Source organism: Schistocerca serialis, chromosome 9, assembly GCF_023864345.2.
Source record: "Schistocerca serialis cubense isolate TAMUIC-IGC-003099 chromosome 9, iqSchSeri2.2, whole genome shotgun sequence".
In the NCBI taxonomy this organism is placed as follows: Eukaryota; Metazoa; Arthropoda; class Insecta; order Orthoptera; family Acrididae; genus Schistocerca; species Schistocerca serialis.
The window spans coordinates 275,403,270-275,424,001 of NC_064646.1; the positions used below are offsets into that span (position 1 = coordinate 275,403,270).

Genomic DNA, 20,732 nt, shown 5'->3' on the forward strand with positions numbered 1-20,732 from the left:
TAATAGAATATAATAGTTACATTTTTAAGAGGAACTTCGCAATTTTCACTCAAGCTACTTCTTTAAATGGAATTTATGTCTCCTTTTTCTGCCTTTTCACATTCTGATCTGTAGTGTAACAGGGCATTTTATCAAATATTCTGGTCAACTATGGGTATTTGTATCAGCTAAAGATGACTGTGATAGTGGGCATTTGTTATGTAATGTATAAAACAGGAGCAGATACTGTGCACTCCGGTCTGTGTTAGTACACAGGGTGCATGCAGTGGAACAATGAGGGCAGTGGTGAGCAGTCACACAATGCACGGTGTTCACTTGCTGTACAATGCTACATGTATGCTTTGGCACTTAGGTGGTGTTATGGATGGCTCCGAGTAAGAGGGCTGTCGACAATGTCAACATTTGTGAATATCCAGATTATTTAGTATCAGCTGGGTTACACATTACATGTTTTAATTTTCATAGTGCACTAGCCTGTCCAATAAAAACAAATGAATCACCTTTCTATTAAAAAATAACTTTGATGAACGGCCTTTGTTAATGTTTGGTTAAATTATTTTGAGTAACCATCGTTGGGATCTGTCATTGTTAGACTCAAAGACTTTAAATACAGACGAGTGCAAATTAGAATTGGGAGTTTATTTACACTCCTGGAAATGGAAAAAAGAACACATTGACACCGGTGTGTCAGACCCACCATACTTGCTCCGGACACTGCAAGAGGGCTGTACAAGCAATGATCACACGCACGGCACAGCGGACACACCAGGAACCGCGGTGTTGGCCGTCGAATGGCGCTAGCTGCGCAGCATTTGTGCAACGCCACCATCAGTGTCAGCCAGTTTGCCGTGGCATACGGAGCTCCATCGCAGTCTTTAACACTGGTAGCATGCCGCGACAGCGTGGACGTGAACCGTATGTGCAGTTGACGGACTTTGAGCGAGGGCGTATAGTGGGCATGTGGGAGGCCGGGTGGACGTACCGCCGAATTGCTCAACACGTGGGGCGTGAGGTCTCCACAGTACATCGATGTTGTCGCCAGTGGTCGGCGGGAGGTGCATGTGCCCGTTGACCTGGGACCGGACCGCAGCGACGCACGGATGCACGCCAAGACCGTAGGATCCTACGCAGTGCCGTAGGGGACCGCACCGCCACTTCCCAGCAAATTAGGGACACTGTTGCTCCTGGGGTATCGACGAGGACCATTCGCAACCGTCTCCATGAAGCTGGGCTACGGTCCCGCACACTGTTAGGCCGTCTTCCGCTCACGCCCCAACATCGTGCAGCCCGCCTCCAGTGGTGTCGCGACAGGCGTGAATGGAGGGACGAATGGAGACGTGTCGTCTTCAGCGATGAGAGTCGCTTCTGCCTTGGTGCCAATGATGGTCGTATGCGTGTTTGGCGCCGTGCAGGTGAGCGCCACAATCAGGACTGCATACGGCCGAGGCGCACAGGGCCAACACCCGGCATCATGGTGTGGGGAGCGATCTCCTACACTGGCCGTACAACACTGGTGATCGTCGAGGGGACACTGAATAGTGCACGGTACATCCAAACCGTCATCGAACCCATCGTTCTACCATTCCTAGACCGGCAAGGGAACTTGCTGTTCCAACAGGACAACGCACGTCCGCATGTATCCCGTGCCACCCAACGTGCTCTAGAAAGTGTAGGTCAACTACCCTGGCCAGCAAGATCTCCGGATCTGTCCCCCATTGAACATGTTTGGGACTGGATGAAGCGTCGTCTCACGCGGTCTGCACGTCCAGCACGAACGCTGGTCCAACTGAGGCGCCAGGTGGAAATGGCATGGCAAGCCGTTCCACAGGACTACATCCAGCATCTCTACGATCGTCTCCATGGGAGAATAGCAGCCTGCATTGCTGCGAAAGGTGGATATACACTGTACTAGTGCCGACATTGTGCATGCTCTGTTGCCTGTGTCTATGTGCCTGTGGTTCTGTCAGTGTGATCATGTGATGTATCTGACCCCAGGAATGTGTCAATAAAGTTTCCCCTTCCTGGGACAATGAATTCACGGCTTTCTTATTTCAATTTCCAGGAGTGTAGTAGCTTGAAGTAGTTTTCATGATCTAATATTTCAACATCACCGAGTGAGGATCGAAGTCTAGAAGAAAAGGAAGTTTACAAAATGTGGTGGGATGGAGTAGCTGGACCACCAGAACAATTTCTAAGGACAACTGTTCATCTGTAAGATATATAACAGGTAATTGACAGGTCTAACATGGTGATAACGTACCAAGCACAGACAGCAACTCAAATGTGACACTGCAAACCCATCTTTTTCACCAGAGATCATCATTAAACTACACTGTCCTTGGTACTGAGAAACTAATGACAAAAATAAATTTGAAGTAAAATCCGAAATACACAAATGATGCAAGCGACAATACTAGTGTCCAAATGGACTCTTCACATCCATAAATGAGCTTACAAATTATCAGTGCACCTTCCTTGTGATGTTCACTGGATATACAACCAATAATTACAGACAGAGGAAATGTTAATCCTTTCAACAGCCTCATACAATTTGCAAAAAATAGTTTATGATTCTGCTAGCTCTTTCACACTTTACAGTTATACCCCTTTAAAAAGTTACTTTTGGCAGTGTATTTCCACATGCTTAATGATAATCAGGATGACAATGAAATATAGAATCTTAAGGCTATTCATTCTTATCAGTGCCTCAGTTGAAAAAAAAATTACTATAATCTTTACCATTTCTTAACCTTCTTTAAATTGTTATCTTGACTGTTGCTAATGATGTCACCAACTGTGTGACAATTACCATTTATCTTTGACTGGTGATCAACTTCCATATGTAATACATGATAACTAACATTATATTAAATTAGCTGGAAGGTAGGACACAACTTTAGCCTGAGTGCCAAATGGCTCTGAGCACTATGGGACTTAACATCTGAGGTCATCAGTCCCCTAGAATTACTAAAACCTAACAAACCTAACTAACCTAAAGGCATCACACACATCCATGCCCATGGCAGGATTCGAACCTGCGACTGTAGCGGTCGCATGGTTCCAAACTGAAGCACCTAGAACCGCTCGGCCACACCGGCCGGCCTTTAGCTTGATTTTCATTACACATAAACAGCAGTCAGTAGGACCAAACAACATATAGGACGGGGAGGGGAGCCAAGGCAGCAGAGAGAGGTAGGTGAAAATGATCAACTTTGGCTTCATACTATCTTCTTCTTTTTCCTCCTCCTCTTCTATAAGGAGCAGAATTGTTCACCTACCAAAGTGTTGTGGTACAGTTTGAGTAAATTGAAAGAGGCATAGAATGTCATAAATAATGAACATGTTCTTTCATCTATTAAAGAGAGCAGCAATTTGAAAACTGATACTTCCACTTTCTTTTACTAATAGCACTAAACTTAAGGAGCCACTGTGATGATTAGGTACTTACCTCAAGACTCAGTATCTCTCTCTGTAATTGTTGTTGGAACTCGAGAAATTTCTCAATAGTCAATTTCTGGTCATGGTTTGGTCCAAAGAAATATGTTGTCAGTGCAGAATTCACACCCTACAAATGAATTTCATGACCATAAGTAAAATGGATCAAAAAATTTTATTTTGTGAAAATGAATAGGAAATTATGACTGGCTTAACTTTTTATTAAATTTTAAACTTATAAAAATTCAAATTAACATTACCAAACAAACATGACTGTGTTGTTGATGGTTTATTTGATGCACTCTGCATTAGTTATTAAAACAATTAGAGGTTTGATTTCCGAATTACAAATCCATATCATGCCTTCTACAGCAAAGGCAACAATAAGAAGGAAGGAGGTATAGAGTTTATAATGTCCTGTCAATGACAAGATTGCTAGAGACAGAGAGCACACCTAGATTAGGGACGATGAAGGATATCAGTATATCCTGACATTTGTGTTAACAGGCTTAGGTAAATCAAGGAAAACCAAACCTGGAGGGCCAGATGACAATTTGAACTACCTTCCTATGAAATGAGAGACCACTGTATGAGACCAATATGAAATTGACATCTGGTATTAACAACTCGGCTTATCTTCAGGCTACGTACAACAAGCATTATGCATGTGCATTTGAGTACTTTAAATTAGCTAAGCTGCTTTCAAATAATACAAACAATAACAACATAATGATATAGTAGTATCAGATTACACAATTTGAAAACATCTGGTCAAGCTGTATATTCCTTCTACAGATTAGCCATCACAGTTCATACCAGGTATCTGTACAGGCCAGGTGTAAACATAGCATGAAAGTGCCATGATGCTGAAGAAATGATGTTGAGTGCATCCATGACTTTATGACTTAAATGACTGATCAAATGTTTAAAATAACTAATAAAAAAAGTCTTGGAAATTTATGCTGAAATCTGAGAGCTGTATGCAGGCAGCAAGGTGAGTTAAGTGACTCATTTCTTAACAGAGGCTAGCAGGAGATAGCATAGGTCAATTGTATATGTGTGCACACATATGTACGTATATGCATGAGAGAGAGAGGGGGGGGGGAGAGAGGGGGGGGAGGGAGAGAAAGAGAGGGAGGGAGAGAAGGGGGGGGGGAGAGAGTGAGAGAGAGAGAGAGAGAGAGAGAGAGAGAGAGAGAGAGAGAGGGGGGGGGGGTCTGCAAAATCACTGTTTCATGAAAGAAAAGTTCACCGTGACTAAGCATGAAAATAAATATGATGAACAGGGCACAGCTCGTATGATCTGATCCAAGTTATTTCTGTTTGAACAATGGAAAGTCCATGTCGGAATATCAAAAATATTATGAAAAGGATAGACTGTTACTCACCATAAAGATGACATGCTGAGTCGCAACACACACACACACACACACAAGGAAGCACATCTCATGGACACATGAGCACTATCTCCCACTGCTCCAGCTCACATATAAGTCTTTTCATTATGCCTGTCTGCAACTCAATGTGTAATCTTTACAGTGAGCACAAATCTGGCCTTTTCATAATACTGTTGTTTCTATCTGCACTACTAAGAAGAAACTACAATCATGTACCATTAAAGGTAAGAATATTAGTTTATTACTGTTGTCATACACACATAAATAAAACAATTTACCAATTAGGAACCAACATGCATTATTTATCTCAGTGCAGTTTGTTTCTAGTCTAATATGTATAAACAGAGGGTGACAATATTTTCTACTGGGAAGAAACAAATACAATTTACTTAATGCTTAACATATCATGAAAAGTACAAACGTATAATCATATAACCTTGAAAGTGTTTCCAGTGTTGGCATGATCCCTATGTCGGCTGCCAATGCTCGTCTGCTGTCGAATGAGTGTAGCCACCTTTTCAAATTCTTCTGAATCAACATCCCCATCACCATTCAGATCGAACATACGGAAGGCAATCTCAAAATGTCGCCGTGATGCTGCACGATAAGAAAATTATAGTGTAAGCATAGAATAAAGCATGTAACAAGTAACCAATCACTATGCAACCCAGTCATAGTGAGAGACTGTGTTGACAATTGTACTGTACTGTAAGGATACCCACAGATGCTTAGACTTAAACCCTGCTCACAACACACACACACATACTATGACATTCTCAGTACATAATATTCTTTTATTTTTTTATAGCAAACTAGCAACAAACATGATGAATATAATGATTAGTAGATATTCTTCCCAATTCATTGGATATGTCAGGATTTAATATATGTCACTGCGAGGCAACTTGATTGTTGCTGAAAAAAGAATAAAAAAAGGGGGGGGGGGGGCAATTTCACCTAATATCTGAAGAGAAGAAGAAGAAGAAGAAGAAGAAGAAGAAGAAGGAGATGAAGAAGGGGAAAAATCTGAATGAATATTTTTCAGGTATAGCAAATAAAAGAAAAAGAACAAAAAAAAATTCACTAGATCAAATGTTACGGTGTTCTGGCAAAAAAATTATATGGCACGTACAATGGTGGTGGTACCCATCACATAGTATAAATATCAGGAAAACAGGACACAAACATTAATAAATATGTAGATGAAGTGCTAGTCTGCACACTTAAAGAATGTATAAGCAGTTAAAAAGCCCCATTAACTGACATAATTATTTTTGATACCATCAATGACTTTCCACAAAAAGTGAGACATGGGAGAAAATTGTTTTTGCTGATTACAACACTCCAGAAGTCTTAATAGAGAAAGACAATAAAACCCTACAGGTTGTTTATAATTAGTCACCATCATGCAATAAAGTTACACTGAATATAAAAATCAGACAGGGTGAATTTCTGCTTATATGTGGAAAATAATTCTGTAAAATGAAATGTAGATGAAAATTTCATACACTACATAACAAAAGTTTTAGGAATTAACACTCACTGTCACCTGAAATGGAATGAACACACAAGTACATGAGCAAAGAAGATGTCAGCAGTATGCTATCCTCTTATATTTTTGTGATCACTGTGTAACAGACAACACTTTATAGTTACATACTATTCCTAACCACACTCCACGTTTAGCTATGGAATCATTTTTTGGAGTCCCATACACAAAACATGCAGAGTGTCTTCAAAACGACAGTAAACGGCCATTAGAATAATAACTAAAATTAGTAACTGAACTCACTCTAAAGATATGTTCTAACAGCTGCAGTTCTCCCTGCACCATGTGAGTATATCTACGAATTCGTTATGTACATCAAGAAGAACATCCATAATTATCTCACAAAGAGCAGCATTCATGAACAAGAGCCAGACTAAAATTGTACAATAAACTGTCCAAGGAGTTTAAAGAGAGAAATAAAATTTAATTACTTGAAAATCAGTAAAAGCTTACCTCTTAAATAATCCCTACTAAAAAAAAATCAAGGATTATTTAGATAATACAGAACAGAAAACGATAAAAATTAACACTATTTACTAATGAACAACTGTCATTTTATAGTAAACTGTCATAGTTTAATGATTCTTACTGTAAAATCATATGCTTAGCGTCTGTGATGGACTGTTCTAAACCTTTTCCATTTTCTGGAGCTCAAAATTTAAGTCACTGTGGTGAGATAGGTGACGTACTGACTCAGCTTTTTCAGATGGGTGAAAGGGACAACATGAAGAATTCAGTAGAGTGGCAGAAGTATCATCAGCGTCCTGATGCCAGCTGACAAAGTTTGTGTGTGTGTGTGTCACGGACAGTTGTGTGAGGTAATAAAATGAATAGTGTTACAAGTATTTTTATTTTTGCAAGATGAATGTATATAATAATTTTGTAAATGATCTGTGGAGGAATAAACAACTATCTACTTGATTAACTAACTAAATCACTTCGTTCTGTATGAAAATTTGCACAGGACAGCAACGTATTTTTTGAATCCTAATCACACTCTTGAGATTTTACACAGTTTATTAATATTCTGCAGATTTAATCTCTTGGCAAATGGTAGATAGAAGTATCTCATTTGTTTATGTATTTAAGAATCAATGAATGTGGCATTTGCACTGAAAAATAAGAAAGATCAAGGATTAATGCTCCATTGGTGATGAGACTACAATAGAGCAAATATCAGCTCTAAATTCACAAGGATGGGGAAGAAAATTGGCTGTGTGTTTGTCAAATGAATCTCCCCAGTATTTGCCTTCACTGATTTGCGGAAACCACAGAAAACATAAATGTATAAGGAGGAGGAGAGAGTTTGAGCCCTAGTCATCCCAAATGGGAGCCCAGTGTCTTAAGTGCTGCACCTCTTCATTCAGTTTGACCTGCTGAATAAAGACTGTATGCAAAGTTGTAAATTACTAAACAAGAGTAGAGGACCTTCTGCCCATGATTATTCTTGAGAAGTAGACTAGCCTGGTAGGAGGCTATCCTGACTGTGTAACATCCCACCAGCTAGTGAGAAGTTAAAAATGGTTTAAATACCTGAGAATATCTTGCCTTCGGTGTCCCTCCACGACTGCGTACATGAGCTAAAATATGCTTGTTCAATAATTACAGGATACCATAATGGATTTCACTACAATGATGTAGTGCTCAACTGAAGTAAAGTAAGTACATAGATTTATTCACTTCAAAACCTGTATCTTATGAGCTCATGATCAATCTTCGATGTAATAAGTCTTCTTGTTACTACTAGAGCTTACCGATGGTAGCACATACTACACTGGCGATATTAAATAGTCTAGTCGCAGTAATTTGATAGAAATACATGTGTGAGGTCCACTGCATTGTTCAACACTAATACTCAACACAGTATGAATATAAAGTCACATATCATTCTGCCTTTTGCGATATTAAGTCAAACTGTTTAACACTCTGAAATAATCTGTCACTGCACTGTTCTAATATGCTGTTTTAAACAATGTCCAACACACGAGTTGCTCTATTGTAAATCCAAATTCGAATCATGCACAAAGAACGTATCTGAACTGTATGCACAGATCTGTCCTCTAGTGGGTCCTACACTCATCTGCCCCAACAATACTCGAGGTCGAATATTTATACTCTTCCTACAAAGTTGTTGTTGTGGTCTTCAGTCCTGAGACTGGTTTGATGCAGCTCTCCATGCTACTCTATCCTGTGCAAGCTTCTTCATCTCCCAGTACCTACTGCAACCTACATCCTTCTGAATCTGCTTAGTGTATTGATCTCTTGGTCTCCCTCTAAGATTTTTACCCTCCACGCTGCCCTCCAATGCTAAATTTGTGATCCCTTGATGCCTCAAAACATGTCCTACCAACCGATCCCTTCTTCTAGTCAATTTGTGCCACAAACTTCTCTTATCCCCAATCCTATTCAATACCTCCTCATTAGTTACGTGATCTACCCACCTTATCTTCAGCATTCTTCTGTAGCACCACATTTCGAAAGCTTCTATTCTCTTCTTGTCCAAACTGGTTATTGTCCATGTTTCACTTCCATACATGGCTACACTCCATACAAATACTTTCAGAAACGACTTCCTGACACTTAAATCTATACTCGATGTTAACAAATTTCTCTTCTTCAGAAACGATTTCCTTGCCATTGCCAGTCTACATTTTACATCCTCTCTACTTCGACCATCATCTGTTATTTTACTCCCTAAATAGCAAAACTCCTTTACTACTTTAAGTGTCTCATTTCCTAATCTAATCCCCTCAGCATCACCCGATTTAATTTGACTACATTCCATTATCCTCGTTTTGCTTTTGTTGATGTTCATCTTATATCCTCCTTTCAAGACACTGTCCATTCCGTTCAACTGCTCTTCCAAGTCCTTTGCTGTCACTGACAGAATTACAATGTCATCGGCGAACCTCAAAGTTTTTACTTCTTCTCCATGAATTTTAACACCTACTCCGAATTTTTCTTTTGTTTCCTTTACCGCTTGCTCAATATACAGATTGAATAACATCGGGGAGAGGCTACAACCCTGTCTCACTCCTTTCCCAACCACTGCTTCTCTTTCATGCCCCTCGACTCTTATAACTGCCATCTGGTTTCTGTACAAATTGTAAATAGCCTTTCGCTCCCTGTATTTTACCCCTGCCACCTTCAGAATTTGAAAGAGAGTATTCCAGTTAATGTTGTCAAAAGCTTTCTCTAAGTCTACAAATGCTAGAAACGTAGGTTTGCCTTTTCTTAATCTTTCTTCTAAGATAAGTCGTAAGGTTAGTATTGCCTCACGTGTTCCAACATTTCTACGGAATCCAAACTGATCTTCCCCGAGGTCCGCTTCTACCAGTTTTTCCATTCGTCTGTAAAGAATTCGAGTTAGTATTTTGCAGCTGTGATTTATTAAACTGATAGTTCGGTAATTTTCACATCTGTCAACACCTGCTTTCTTTGGGATTGGAATTATTATATTCTTCTTGAAGTCTGTGGGTATTTCGCCTGTTTCATACATCTTGCTCACCAGATGGTAGAGTTTTGTCATGACTGGCTCTCCCAAGGCCATCAGTAGTTCTAATGGAATGTTGTCTACTCCCGGGGCCTTGTTTCGACTCAGTTCTTTCAGTGCTCTGTCAAACTCTTCACGCAGTATCTTATCTCCCATTTCATCTTCATCTACATCCTCTTCCATTTCCATAATATTGTCCTCAAGTACATCGCCCTTGTATAAACCCTCTATATACTCCTTCCACCTTTCTGCCTTCCCTTCTTTGCTTAGAACTGGGTTGCCATCTGAGCTCTTGATATTCATACAAGTTGTTCTCTTCTCTCCAAAGGTCTCTTTAATTTTCCTGTAGGCAGTATCTATCTTACCCCTAGTGAGACAAGCCTCTACATCCTTACATTTGTCCTCTAGCCATCCCTGGTTAGCCATTTTGCACTTCCTGTCGATCTCATTTTTGAGACGTTTGTATTCCTTTTTGCCTGCTTCATTTACTGCATTTTTATATTTTCTCCTTTCATCAATTAAATTCAATATTTCTTCTGTTACCCAAGGATTTCTATTAGCCCTCGTCTTTTTACCTACTTGATCCTCTGCTGCCTTCACTACTTCATCCCTCAGAGCTACCCATTCTTCTTCTACTGTATTTCTTTCCCCCATTCCTGTCAATTGTTCCCTTATGCTCTCCCTGAAACTCTCTACAACCTCTGGTTCTTTCAGTTTATCCAGGTCCCATCTCCTTAAATTTCCACCTTTTTGCAGTTTCTTCAGTTTCAATCTGCAGTTCATAACCAATAGATTGTGGTCAGAATCCACATCTGCCCCTGGAAATGTCTTACAATTTAAAACCTGGTTCCTAAATCTCTGTCTTACCATTATGTAATCTATCTGATACCTTTTAGTATCTCCAGGATTCTTCCAGGTATACAACCTTCTTTCATGATTCTTGAACCAAGTGTTAGCTATGATTAAGTTATGCTTATAGTATAATAAAATAATGGAATAGATGATAATAAAATGCGTGGCTTTTTAAAATGTATTGAATTAATGAGATTAATTTTTCGGCGTGAATGACAAGCACAATAAGCTGAGCTATGCCTGGAAATAAGTCCGTATTAGTTCATATTATTTTGCAGGGCGGAGTAGTTTCTTTCTCCGCTGTAGATTTGTGCTTACCATTCTTTATAATACTACGTTTGGTCACCGCGTTCACCTTTGAAGTCTTGACCGTGTTCCTATTAAGCTTATCGGATCTTCGTAATTTTCCAAAGTACACAGGTGGGCTTCAGTTATTGTAATTATTGTACTATTTGAAATAACAACTCACACGACCTTTCTGTTAATAAAACAATACTGTATTTTTCTAAACGGTGCACATATGAAATCCACACTCCTCACTTATTCATAGCGACCCCAAAATGGCGGTCTACAATTACTCGCTAAAAAATTGACGTGCTTCTCACTCTTTCACTAGCTGAGCGCGAATCCCTCCTTCCTCCTACCAGAAAAAATCCTCTGTTTATTAACAACTGAAAGTCAAAAAATACATGACGGTAGGCATAGGCTCTATGATGGGCTACCGCTTCATCTTGTCTCTTTGCCTTTAAGGAAGACGAAAACATAAAGGAAATGCAAAAGGTTTATCACATGCTCTGTGCAAAATTCTATAAGGCGGCTTCCTCTTTCATTTCTTCCCCCCAATCCATATCCACCTACTATGTTTCCTTCTCTCCCTTTTCCTACAGACGAATTCCAGTCACCCATGACTATTAAATTTTCATCTCCCTTCACTACCTGAATAATTTCTTTTATCTCGTCATACATTTCATCAATTTCTTCATCATCTGCAGAGCTAGTTGGCATATAAACTTGTACTACTGTAGTAGGCATGGGCTTTGTGTCTATCTTGGCCACAATAATGCGTTCACTATGCTGTTTGTAGTAGCTAACCCGCACTCCTATTTTTTTATTCATTATTAAACCTACTCCTGCATTACCCCTATTTGATTTTGTATTTATAACCCTGTAATCACCTGACCAAAAGTCTTGTTCCTCCTGCCACCGAACTTCACTAATTCCCACTATATCTAACTTTAACCTATCCATTTCCCTTTTTAAATTTTCTAACCTACCTGCCTGATTAAGGGATCTGACATTCCACGCTCCGATCCGTAGAATGCCAGTTTCCTTTCTCCTGATAACGACGTCCTCTTGAGTAGTCCCTGCCCGGAGATCCGAAAGGGGGACTATTTTACCTCTGGAATATTTTACCCAAGAGGACGCCATCATCATTTAATCATACAGTAAAGCTGCATGTCCTCGGGAGAAATTACGGCTGTAGTTTCCCCTTGCTTTCAGCCGTTCGCAGTACCAGCACAGCAAGGCCGTTTTGGTTAATGTTACAAGGCCAGATCAGTCAATCATCCAGACTGTTGCCCCTGCAACTACTGTAAAAGCTGCTGCCCCTCTTCAGGAACCACATGTTTGTCTGGCCTCTCAACAGATACCCCTCCGTTGTGGTTGCACCTACGGTACGGCCCTCTGTATCGCTGAGGCACGCAAGCCTCCCCACCAACGGCAAGGTCTATGGTTCATGGGGGGAGGTCCTACAAAGTAATACTGGTTATAATAATGCAAAACATAATTTATAATATGAAATAGTTTAACAACATTATCAAACACTTTATAACATTCCCTACTTTGCTAGAACAAGTTTAACACATGTTCTAAACACGTAAAAAATCACATTAATATTGAAATTGCAGAAATAAGCATTCTAACAATGCTGAACAATCAATTATCTATATTTCGTTGATTAGTCTCGAGATTTAATTCCTACTATTTACAGATGATGAGAACGAAATATATTATTCTTTTATCTACACATTTTCCATATATTAATTTCCTGAATCTGATTGTTTATGGTACAAAGGGTATTGTAACTACTATTGTTTTGTACTGCTATTATTCTTCTAAAAGCCTTTTTCCTATTATCGAAAAGTAATTGAATTTAATTATAGCTGGAGATATAAGGGTATTGACCTCGTAATACATAATGCAGGGGTGGTAACCATAAGCCTGGAATGTTACAACACGAAGGCAAGTTGAATGAACAACAAGTGTTATTTGTTCAAAGTGTTGAAGAAAATATGTGACATTATGATTTTTAAAAAAACTATTAAGGTGATACTACAGTGTCACATATTTGCAAATATATCAACAACTGAAAATCTTTATTCTTTTACATTGACTTGAGATGCCATTACATACAGCACAAATATCAGTAAAAGTTAATTAAAGGCACTGTCTAAATTGACTGGTCACAACGGAGAAAGGGAAAATACTGTAGTTATCCTTGTAGTCAAGAAAATGTACAAACTGCAGTTTATAAACAATTCACGTTATATTTGCTTCCACGAAAGGAACTGCTTACTGAGTTTTCATCAGTTTGGCTTTCAGAAATGGCAATGTATAAATCAGGCCTTGTGTATAGTTTTATATGAAATCTATAATGCATTCAATGAAAGAAAACACACAACACTAGTATTCTTTCATACAGGCCTTTGACCTCATCAACCAAGCACTACTTCTAGGGGAAAGAAAACAGAACTAGACAAACAATGCAATGGGTGGGTTAAATGGTATCTTTTGGACAGAGTTACAAGAAGTCATATTTACCTTACAAATGGTGAAAGTACTTAGTCAAACGACTAAGTACTAAGACAAAGAACTAACCAAGGTTCTATACTCAATGCAGTTCTGTTAATTACATTTATAAATGAACTGCAGGAAGGCTTGGTAACCAGCTACAATGGGGCGGCCGGGATGATTGGGTTTGTGAATTTTAGGAAGAAGGTAGAAGGTAGGGGTGCAGGGTGTCGGTGGGGTCAGGAGGTTGATGGAGTCAGGTGAAAGGTTTTGTAGGGGGCTTAAGGTTCTGAGGATTCCTTGAAGCTCCGCCTGGACATCAGGAATGGGATTACCTTGGCAAACTTTGTATGTGGTGTTGTCTGAAAGTTGACGCAGTCCCTCAGCCACATACTCCCGACGATCAAGTACCACGATCGTGGAACCCTTGTCCGCCGGAAGAATGACGATGGATCGGTCAGCCTTCAGCAGTGGTGATGTTGGGAGTAGGATTAAGGTTTTTTAAGAAGGATTGAGAAGCAAGGCTGGAAGTCAGAAATTCCTGGAAGGTTTGGAGAGGGTGATTTTGAGGAAGAGGGAGTGGGTCCCGCTGTGACGGAGGAGGGAACTGTTCCAGGCAGGGTTCAATTTGGATAGTGTCTTGGGGAGTTGGATCATTAGGAGTAGGATTAGGATCATTTTTCTTCGTGGCAAAGTGATATTTCCAGCAGAGAGTCCGAGTGTAGGACAGTATTGACGAGGGCTGTTTGGTTGAATCTGGGAGTGGGGCTGAAGGTGAAGCCTTTGGATAGGACAGAGGTTTTGGATTGGGAGAGAGGTTTGGAGGAAAGGTTAACCATTGATGCCACTTCCTTATACACAAATATTCCGCACGTCCAGGGCCTCGCTGCGATGGAGCACTTCCTTTCACGCCAATCACTTGCCACCCTACCTAAAACCTCTTTCCTCATTACCTTAGCCAGCTTCATCCTGACCCACAACTTCTTCACTTTTGAAGGCCAGACATACCAACAATTAAAGGGAACAGCCATGGGTACCAGGATGGCCCCCTCGTACGTCAACCTATTCATGGGTCGCTTAGAGGAAGCCTTCTTGGTTACCCAGGCCTGCCAACCCAAAGTTTGGTACAGATTTATTGATGACATCTTCATGATCTGGACTCACAGTGAAGAAGAACTCCAGAATTTCCTCTCCAACCTCAACTCCTTTGGTTCCATCAGATTCACCTGGTCCTACTCCAAATCCCATGCCACTTTCCTTGATGTTGACCTCCACCTGTCCAATGGCCAGCTTCACACGTCTGTCCACATCAAACCCACCAACAAGCAACAGTACCTCCATTACGACAGCTGCCACCCATTCCACATCATACGGTCCCTTCCCTACAGCCTAGGTCTTCGTGGCAAACGAATCTGTTCCAGTCTGGAATCCCTGAACCATTACACCAACAACTTGACAACAGCTTTCACATCCCGCAACTACCCTCCCGACCTGGTACAGAAGCAAATAACCAGAGCCACTTCCTCGTCCCCTAAAACCCAGAACCTCCCACAGAAGAACCACAAAAGTGCCCCACTTGTGACAGGATACTTTCCGGGACTGGATCAGACTCTGAATGTGGCTCTCCAGCAGGGATACGACTTCCTGAAATCCTGCCCTGAAATGAGATCCATCCTTCATGAAATCCTCCCCACTCCACCAAGAGTGTCTTTCCACCGTCCACCTAACCTTCGTAACCTCTTAGTTCATCCCTATGAAATCCCCAAACCACCTTCCTTACCCTCTGGCTCCTACCCTTGTAACTGCCCCCGGTGTAAAACCTGTCAAATGCACCCTCCCACCACCACCTACTCCAGTCCTGTAACCCGTAAGGTGTACACGATCAAAGGCAGAGCCACGTGTGAAAGCACCCACGTGATTTACCAACTGACCTGCCTACACTGTGAAGCTTTCTATGTGGGAATGACCAGCAACAAACGGTCCATTCGCATGAATGGACACAGGCAGACAGTGTTTGTTGGTAATGAGGATCACCCTGTGGCTAAACATGCCTTGGTGCACGGCCAGCACATCTTGGCACAGTGTTACACCGTCCGGGTTATCTGGATACTTCCCACTAACAGAGATGGGAACTTGCCCTTCAGTATATCCTCTCTTCTCGTTATCCGCCAGGCCTCAACCTCCCCTAATTTCAAGTTGCCGCCGCTCATACCTCACCTGTCTTTCAACAACATCTTTGCCTCTGTACTTCCGCCTCGACTGACATCTCTGCCCAAACTCTTTGCCTTTACAAATGTCTGCTTGTGTCTTTGTATGTGCGGATGGATATGTGTGTGTGTGAGTGTGCGTGAGTGTATACCTGTCATTTTTTCCCCCTAAGATAAGTCTTTCCGCTCCCGGGATTGGAATGACTCCTTACCCTCTCCCTTAAAACCCACATCCTTTCGTCTTTCCCTCTCCTTCCCTCTTTCCTGACGAAGCAACCATTGGTTGCGAAAGCTAGAATTTTGTGTGTATGTATGTATTTGTTTGTGTTTCTATCAACCTGCCAGCGCTTTCGTATGGTAAGTCACATCATCTTTGTTTTTAAACATATTTTTCCCTTCTTTTTTTAAAAAAAGAGGCTTGCAACTATCTCTTGTTCTTTGGTTTCCAATTATTCTAATTGCTCTCTTTTGTAATTTGAATATTTTAATTGCCTCAGTCGAGTAGCCTCAAATTTCTATACCATAGCTCAATATAGCATTGAAGTATGAAAAATACACCATGCACACATCATCTTCAGTTATTAGTGGCTTAATTTGTCTCAGAGCAAAAACAGCACTGCTAAGTTTATTGCTTATATTGGAAATATGATCTTTCCATCCTAAACAACTGTCCACAGTGATCCCTAAAAATTTAGCACTTTCAACTACTCTTACATCTAGCTCTTGCAAGAGAAAAGGAGAGGGATAAGAGGCAGAAGAAACAAGGTGCAAAAGGAAAAGAATCAGAAAAAGATAGAAAAGGAGAAGGTAGGTGCAAATGACGAACAACAAAGTGGAAGAAACGAAGTTATCAAAAGAACAAGAAAACAAAAAAGAAGAAGATATCTTGTTCAACAAATAGTGCGTACAACTAAATGCAGCAGAGGTCACATGCAATATACTTGAAGAACCATACAGCACATATGTGAAAAATATCAAGAAATATTATCAACATGAGTGATTGGATCATTGGAATGTATATAGCAAGATTTTATAATAGTATCAACAGAACTAAATAATGTGCAGTGACATGAAGATTTTAGTATTAAAATGTAGAAACAGTTTCTTAGGAGTAAATAGTAATGGATGAGAACATAAATTATTTTGCACACCAGTTTTTTGTACAATTGCTGTGAGACTTGTGTGGAACATTGAATGCATATTATAGTGAACAGTGATGTGCATAATGTAAATGAATTAATGGAGATTTCTGAAATGAACAGCAGTGCAGTTAACACTCTAGAATGTCGTACTTAGTATTAAATATGTAAACAGTAAAATGTAAGTAGTGAATGAACTTCAATGCACTAGATGCAGCAATGATGTGTGTACATTTCATATTTCCCATTTGGCCCTATGTTTACACATAAGAATATCAAGTGTCATTTTGCCTGTGTTTTGCAAGGACTTTTGCAAATTTTGATTCAAGATATCAGTCCTAAGCTTTAAACATCAGCCTTTATGAAAGTTGGAGCTACAGAGGAGACACTGTGTTATAATGTGCTATGGTATGTGACATATCCTTGGACAGTGCACCTGACTTGCGTCATAGCATTGCCAAGACTCTAGGCCACAAATATTTGTTCAGCATCTCCATGCACCAGCCTGTATCACATCATATCATTTTAATCCACTCAGCTGACAACACAGATTGGCATGCAGACTGATTTATTTTGTCCTTTACTGGGCAGGGAATAAATTTTCTATGAGTATAATATTATAATCAAGAGTAATATGCCACTGGGTGCTTGAAAAAGTATGATGCTGAAAATCTCCAAATATTCAAAGACGTCAGTGCATAGTTTTTAATGCAGACAATTATTCCATACCCTCTTAGCTGTTGTAGTGAACAGTGTAAGAAATTGGGGGGTGAGGAGGAGGCAACAAAAATGGTAAATATTTGTGATCCGTAAAGTTATTGCTAACAAATGAGCATATGCTGCATTTTATTATTTAAATATATTCATAAACCATACTGTGACTCAAAATAGAGATTGTAAGAAATTTTTCACAGAATAACAAATGACCTACTGATGCCCATAGCCAATGACACTTTCTGAGAAGCTCACATGCACAGATTTCAATCAATAGCCTGAGAATCATGTAGCTGTATTCCCTGAAATGTTGTTACATAATAACACTTACAAAAATTACAAATAAATTATATCATTCGGGCTCTTGAAAGGAAAATGCATAAGACTGGAACAATTAAGTAACTCGACATATAATTTTATGTGAATGTAGTTCATAGATCATTTCAGCAAATTAAAATATGAAATAAAGAGCTACCAGTAACAACCCCCATCAACTGCCGGCTGGGCTCTTTATTTATCAACATTTTCTAGCAGGAGCACCAAGGGAGTTACTACTACCCCTCCCCCTGGGGAGGAAAAAATTACTACTTCCTGCAGATAAATGGTGCTGCTTTTATCACAGACAATCCTCTGTGGGTTATTCTTCTCTGTGGCACGAGTTCTGTGTAGCTGAGGAATAAATCAGTTTTATCACTGCAGGTCAGTTATCTTACTTGGAAGACACTATTTTCACAAGTCACTTCAAATTAAAACAGCAGAAGAAAGCAATTTATAACTGCCATTTAATACTGTTTTGTCTTGAGGAAATTTTATTTAATGAAGCAATCGATCTGAAACAAATGGCTACACTCATCACTTCACAAAGCAATGTTTTCTGATATGTACTAAAGCAAAACAAGTATATATTTTTTAAAGAGATGCCTTCCAAGAATGGTCAGTAAGAATGCTACTATAATATATACAAACACTGCAATAAACATCACAATTTAAGCTGTAGTGTATTACTGCAGATCTACTAGTTTTTCTGTTACCTACACAAATTCATTTTATGCTGAAAATCCAAAAATATTGAAGAAAAGTTTATCTTTTTCATTTGGACAAATGTGTAATCTTACTAATTGAAGTACATAATGGACAGGAATATAATGACACAGAACAACATAAATTATGTTTGTAAATTCAGTAAAGTAATTGTAGTTTCCAACATAGGCATGTTTGTAGTACTATGCCACACAAAACCAATATATTGCAAGAATGCTTGGAATCACCAATTTCTTTCCTTCTTTCTTTCTTTCTTTCTTTGTACCTGTGAAGACCATTTCCACTCAAGACAGCAATGCCGTAATCATGGCAGTCTGATCACACCAGTCACATTGTCACAGTGTTCAATAATTTTTTGGAATGAGAAGATGACACTGTTTAGCACAGAAATTACAAGATGGAAAACAGTGGAGTTATGGTACAAAATATGTAAACTACTCATTCTTAAAAATAGAATTGAAAACATACATTTTCTTATTGTAACATTTATTTACCACAGATTAAAGCCAAAATTACAATCTGCCCATAAGATTCAGTCTTGTAAGTAATGAAAAGGAAAAAGAAATATGAAAGATAAAAAAGAAAAGGCCAATGAAATGACTAAAATGAGAATCATTATTTCAGATTTTATATAAAATATGCCAATACAGAGCCTGGTTCAGAATCTTAGATTAACAAAATAAATACAGGATGATGTTCCTCTGAGCATTTAGTTAATTTCATATTCCACTACGGTTCATTAAGTGCATTCTGACTGTCCATACTTCCATTAGTAAATGGAACTTTCAAACTTTTGTTTAGTGGTGTAGTTAATTGCGGAAATAACTGACAATATTTAGGAAAACCATTGCCATGATTCATTTTGGTCAATAGGCGTTTTCCACCCACTACAGGATCAAACCAACCACTGCAGTATCAAACAGTGGTATCAATCGACAGATGGATCACAAAGAGGTCACATTGAAAAATGTTGTATGGTCAGCCTCATTGTCTACAGGTTAACTGCTTATTGTTTGGGAAATAAGCAGCTGACAGGTATGGTTACACTCAGTTAACAGAACAGAGAATTTTATTTTCTGTGACGTGTTTGTAAATAATTTGCCGCTAAAAAGGGACACTCCAAAGTTAGTTGTTCGCATGTACATAAATTCACAATGAAGTGCTATGACAAATACATGTTTTTCCCCCAGATACCAAAAACACATTATATTACTGAGCAGGCTGACCCTCCCCCTTCCCCTTTACTAGCAGTAACATCTGGTAAAGTTGAAAATATGTTGACACATAGGTGTTAATCAGCTCTTCAATCAGAGAAAACCTATTACCATAAAATTATGGGACAGAATTGCTGCCATATTTACCTTCAAGAGAACTGTTAGTTCTGCTGACATACACCTATAAAAGCATTTACATTATCAAAGCTTTTGGAACTAATAGTTCCTTCCTCAGGAGAATTACAGAAGGTTAAAAAGGTCACTCAAATTCTGATATGAGGGGGGATATATATAGGGAAACATTCCACACGGTAAAAATATATTTAAAAACAAAGATGATGTGACTTACCATACGAAAGCGCTGGCAGGTCGATAGAAACACAAACAGACACATACATACACACAAAATTCAAGCTTTCGCAACAAACTGTTGCCTCATCAGGAAAGAGGGAAGTAGAGGGAAAGACGAAACGAAGTGGGTGGATATCTGTGTGTGTGTGTGTGTGTGTGTGTGTGTGTGTGTGTGTGTGTGCGAGTGTATACCTGTCCTTTTTTCCCCCTAAGGTAAGTCTTTCCACTCCCGGGATTGGAATGACTCCTTACCCTCTCCCTTAAAACCCACTTCCTTTCGTCTTTCCCTCTCCTTCCCTCTTTCCTGATGAGGCAACAGTTTGTTGCAAAAGCTTGAATTTTGTGTGTATGTATGTGTCTGTTAGTGTTTCTATCGACCTGCCAGCGCTTTCGTATGGTAAGTCACATAATCTTTGTATATATATATATATATATATATATATATATATATATATATATATATATATATATATATATATATATATATATATATATATATATATACACACACACACATAATAGAAGGAAACATTCCACGTGGGAAAAATTA

The 20,732-nt window shown here is 39.4% G+C and overlaps 1 protein-coding gene across 6 annotated transcripts in view; it reads right to left on the bottom strand.

The window, feature by feature from the left end:
* The window catches only part of LOC126418931 (calcium uptake protein 1 homolog, mitochondrial), a 538,349-nt gene that overhangs the window by 13,874 nt on the left and 503,743 nt on the right, over positions 1 to 20,732 (bottom strand). For all 6 annotated transcript variants that reach the window (XM_050085962.1, XM_050085964.1, XM_050085960.1 and 3 more), the window contains 2 exons: positions 5,269 to 5,429; positions 3,449 to 3,565 (listed from right to left, as the gene is read on the bottom strand). In XM_050085962.1, coding sequence (XP_049941919.1) covers positions 3,449 to 3,565; positions 5,269 to 5,429 — 278 coding nt within the window. The remainder of the gene's footprint in view (positions 1 to 3,448; positions 3,566 to 5,268; positions 5,430 to 20,732) is intronic.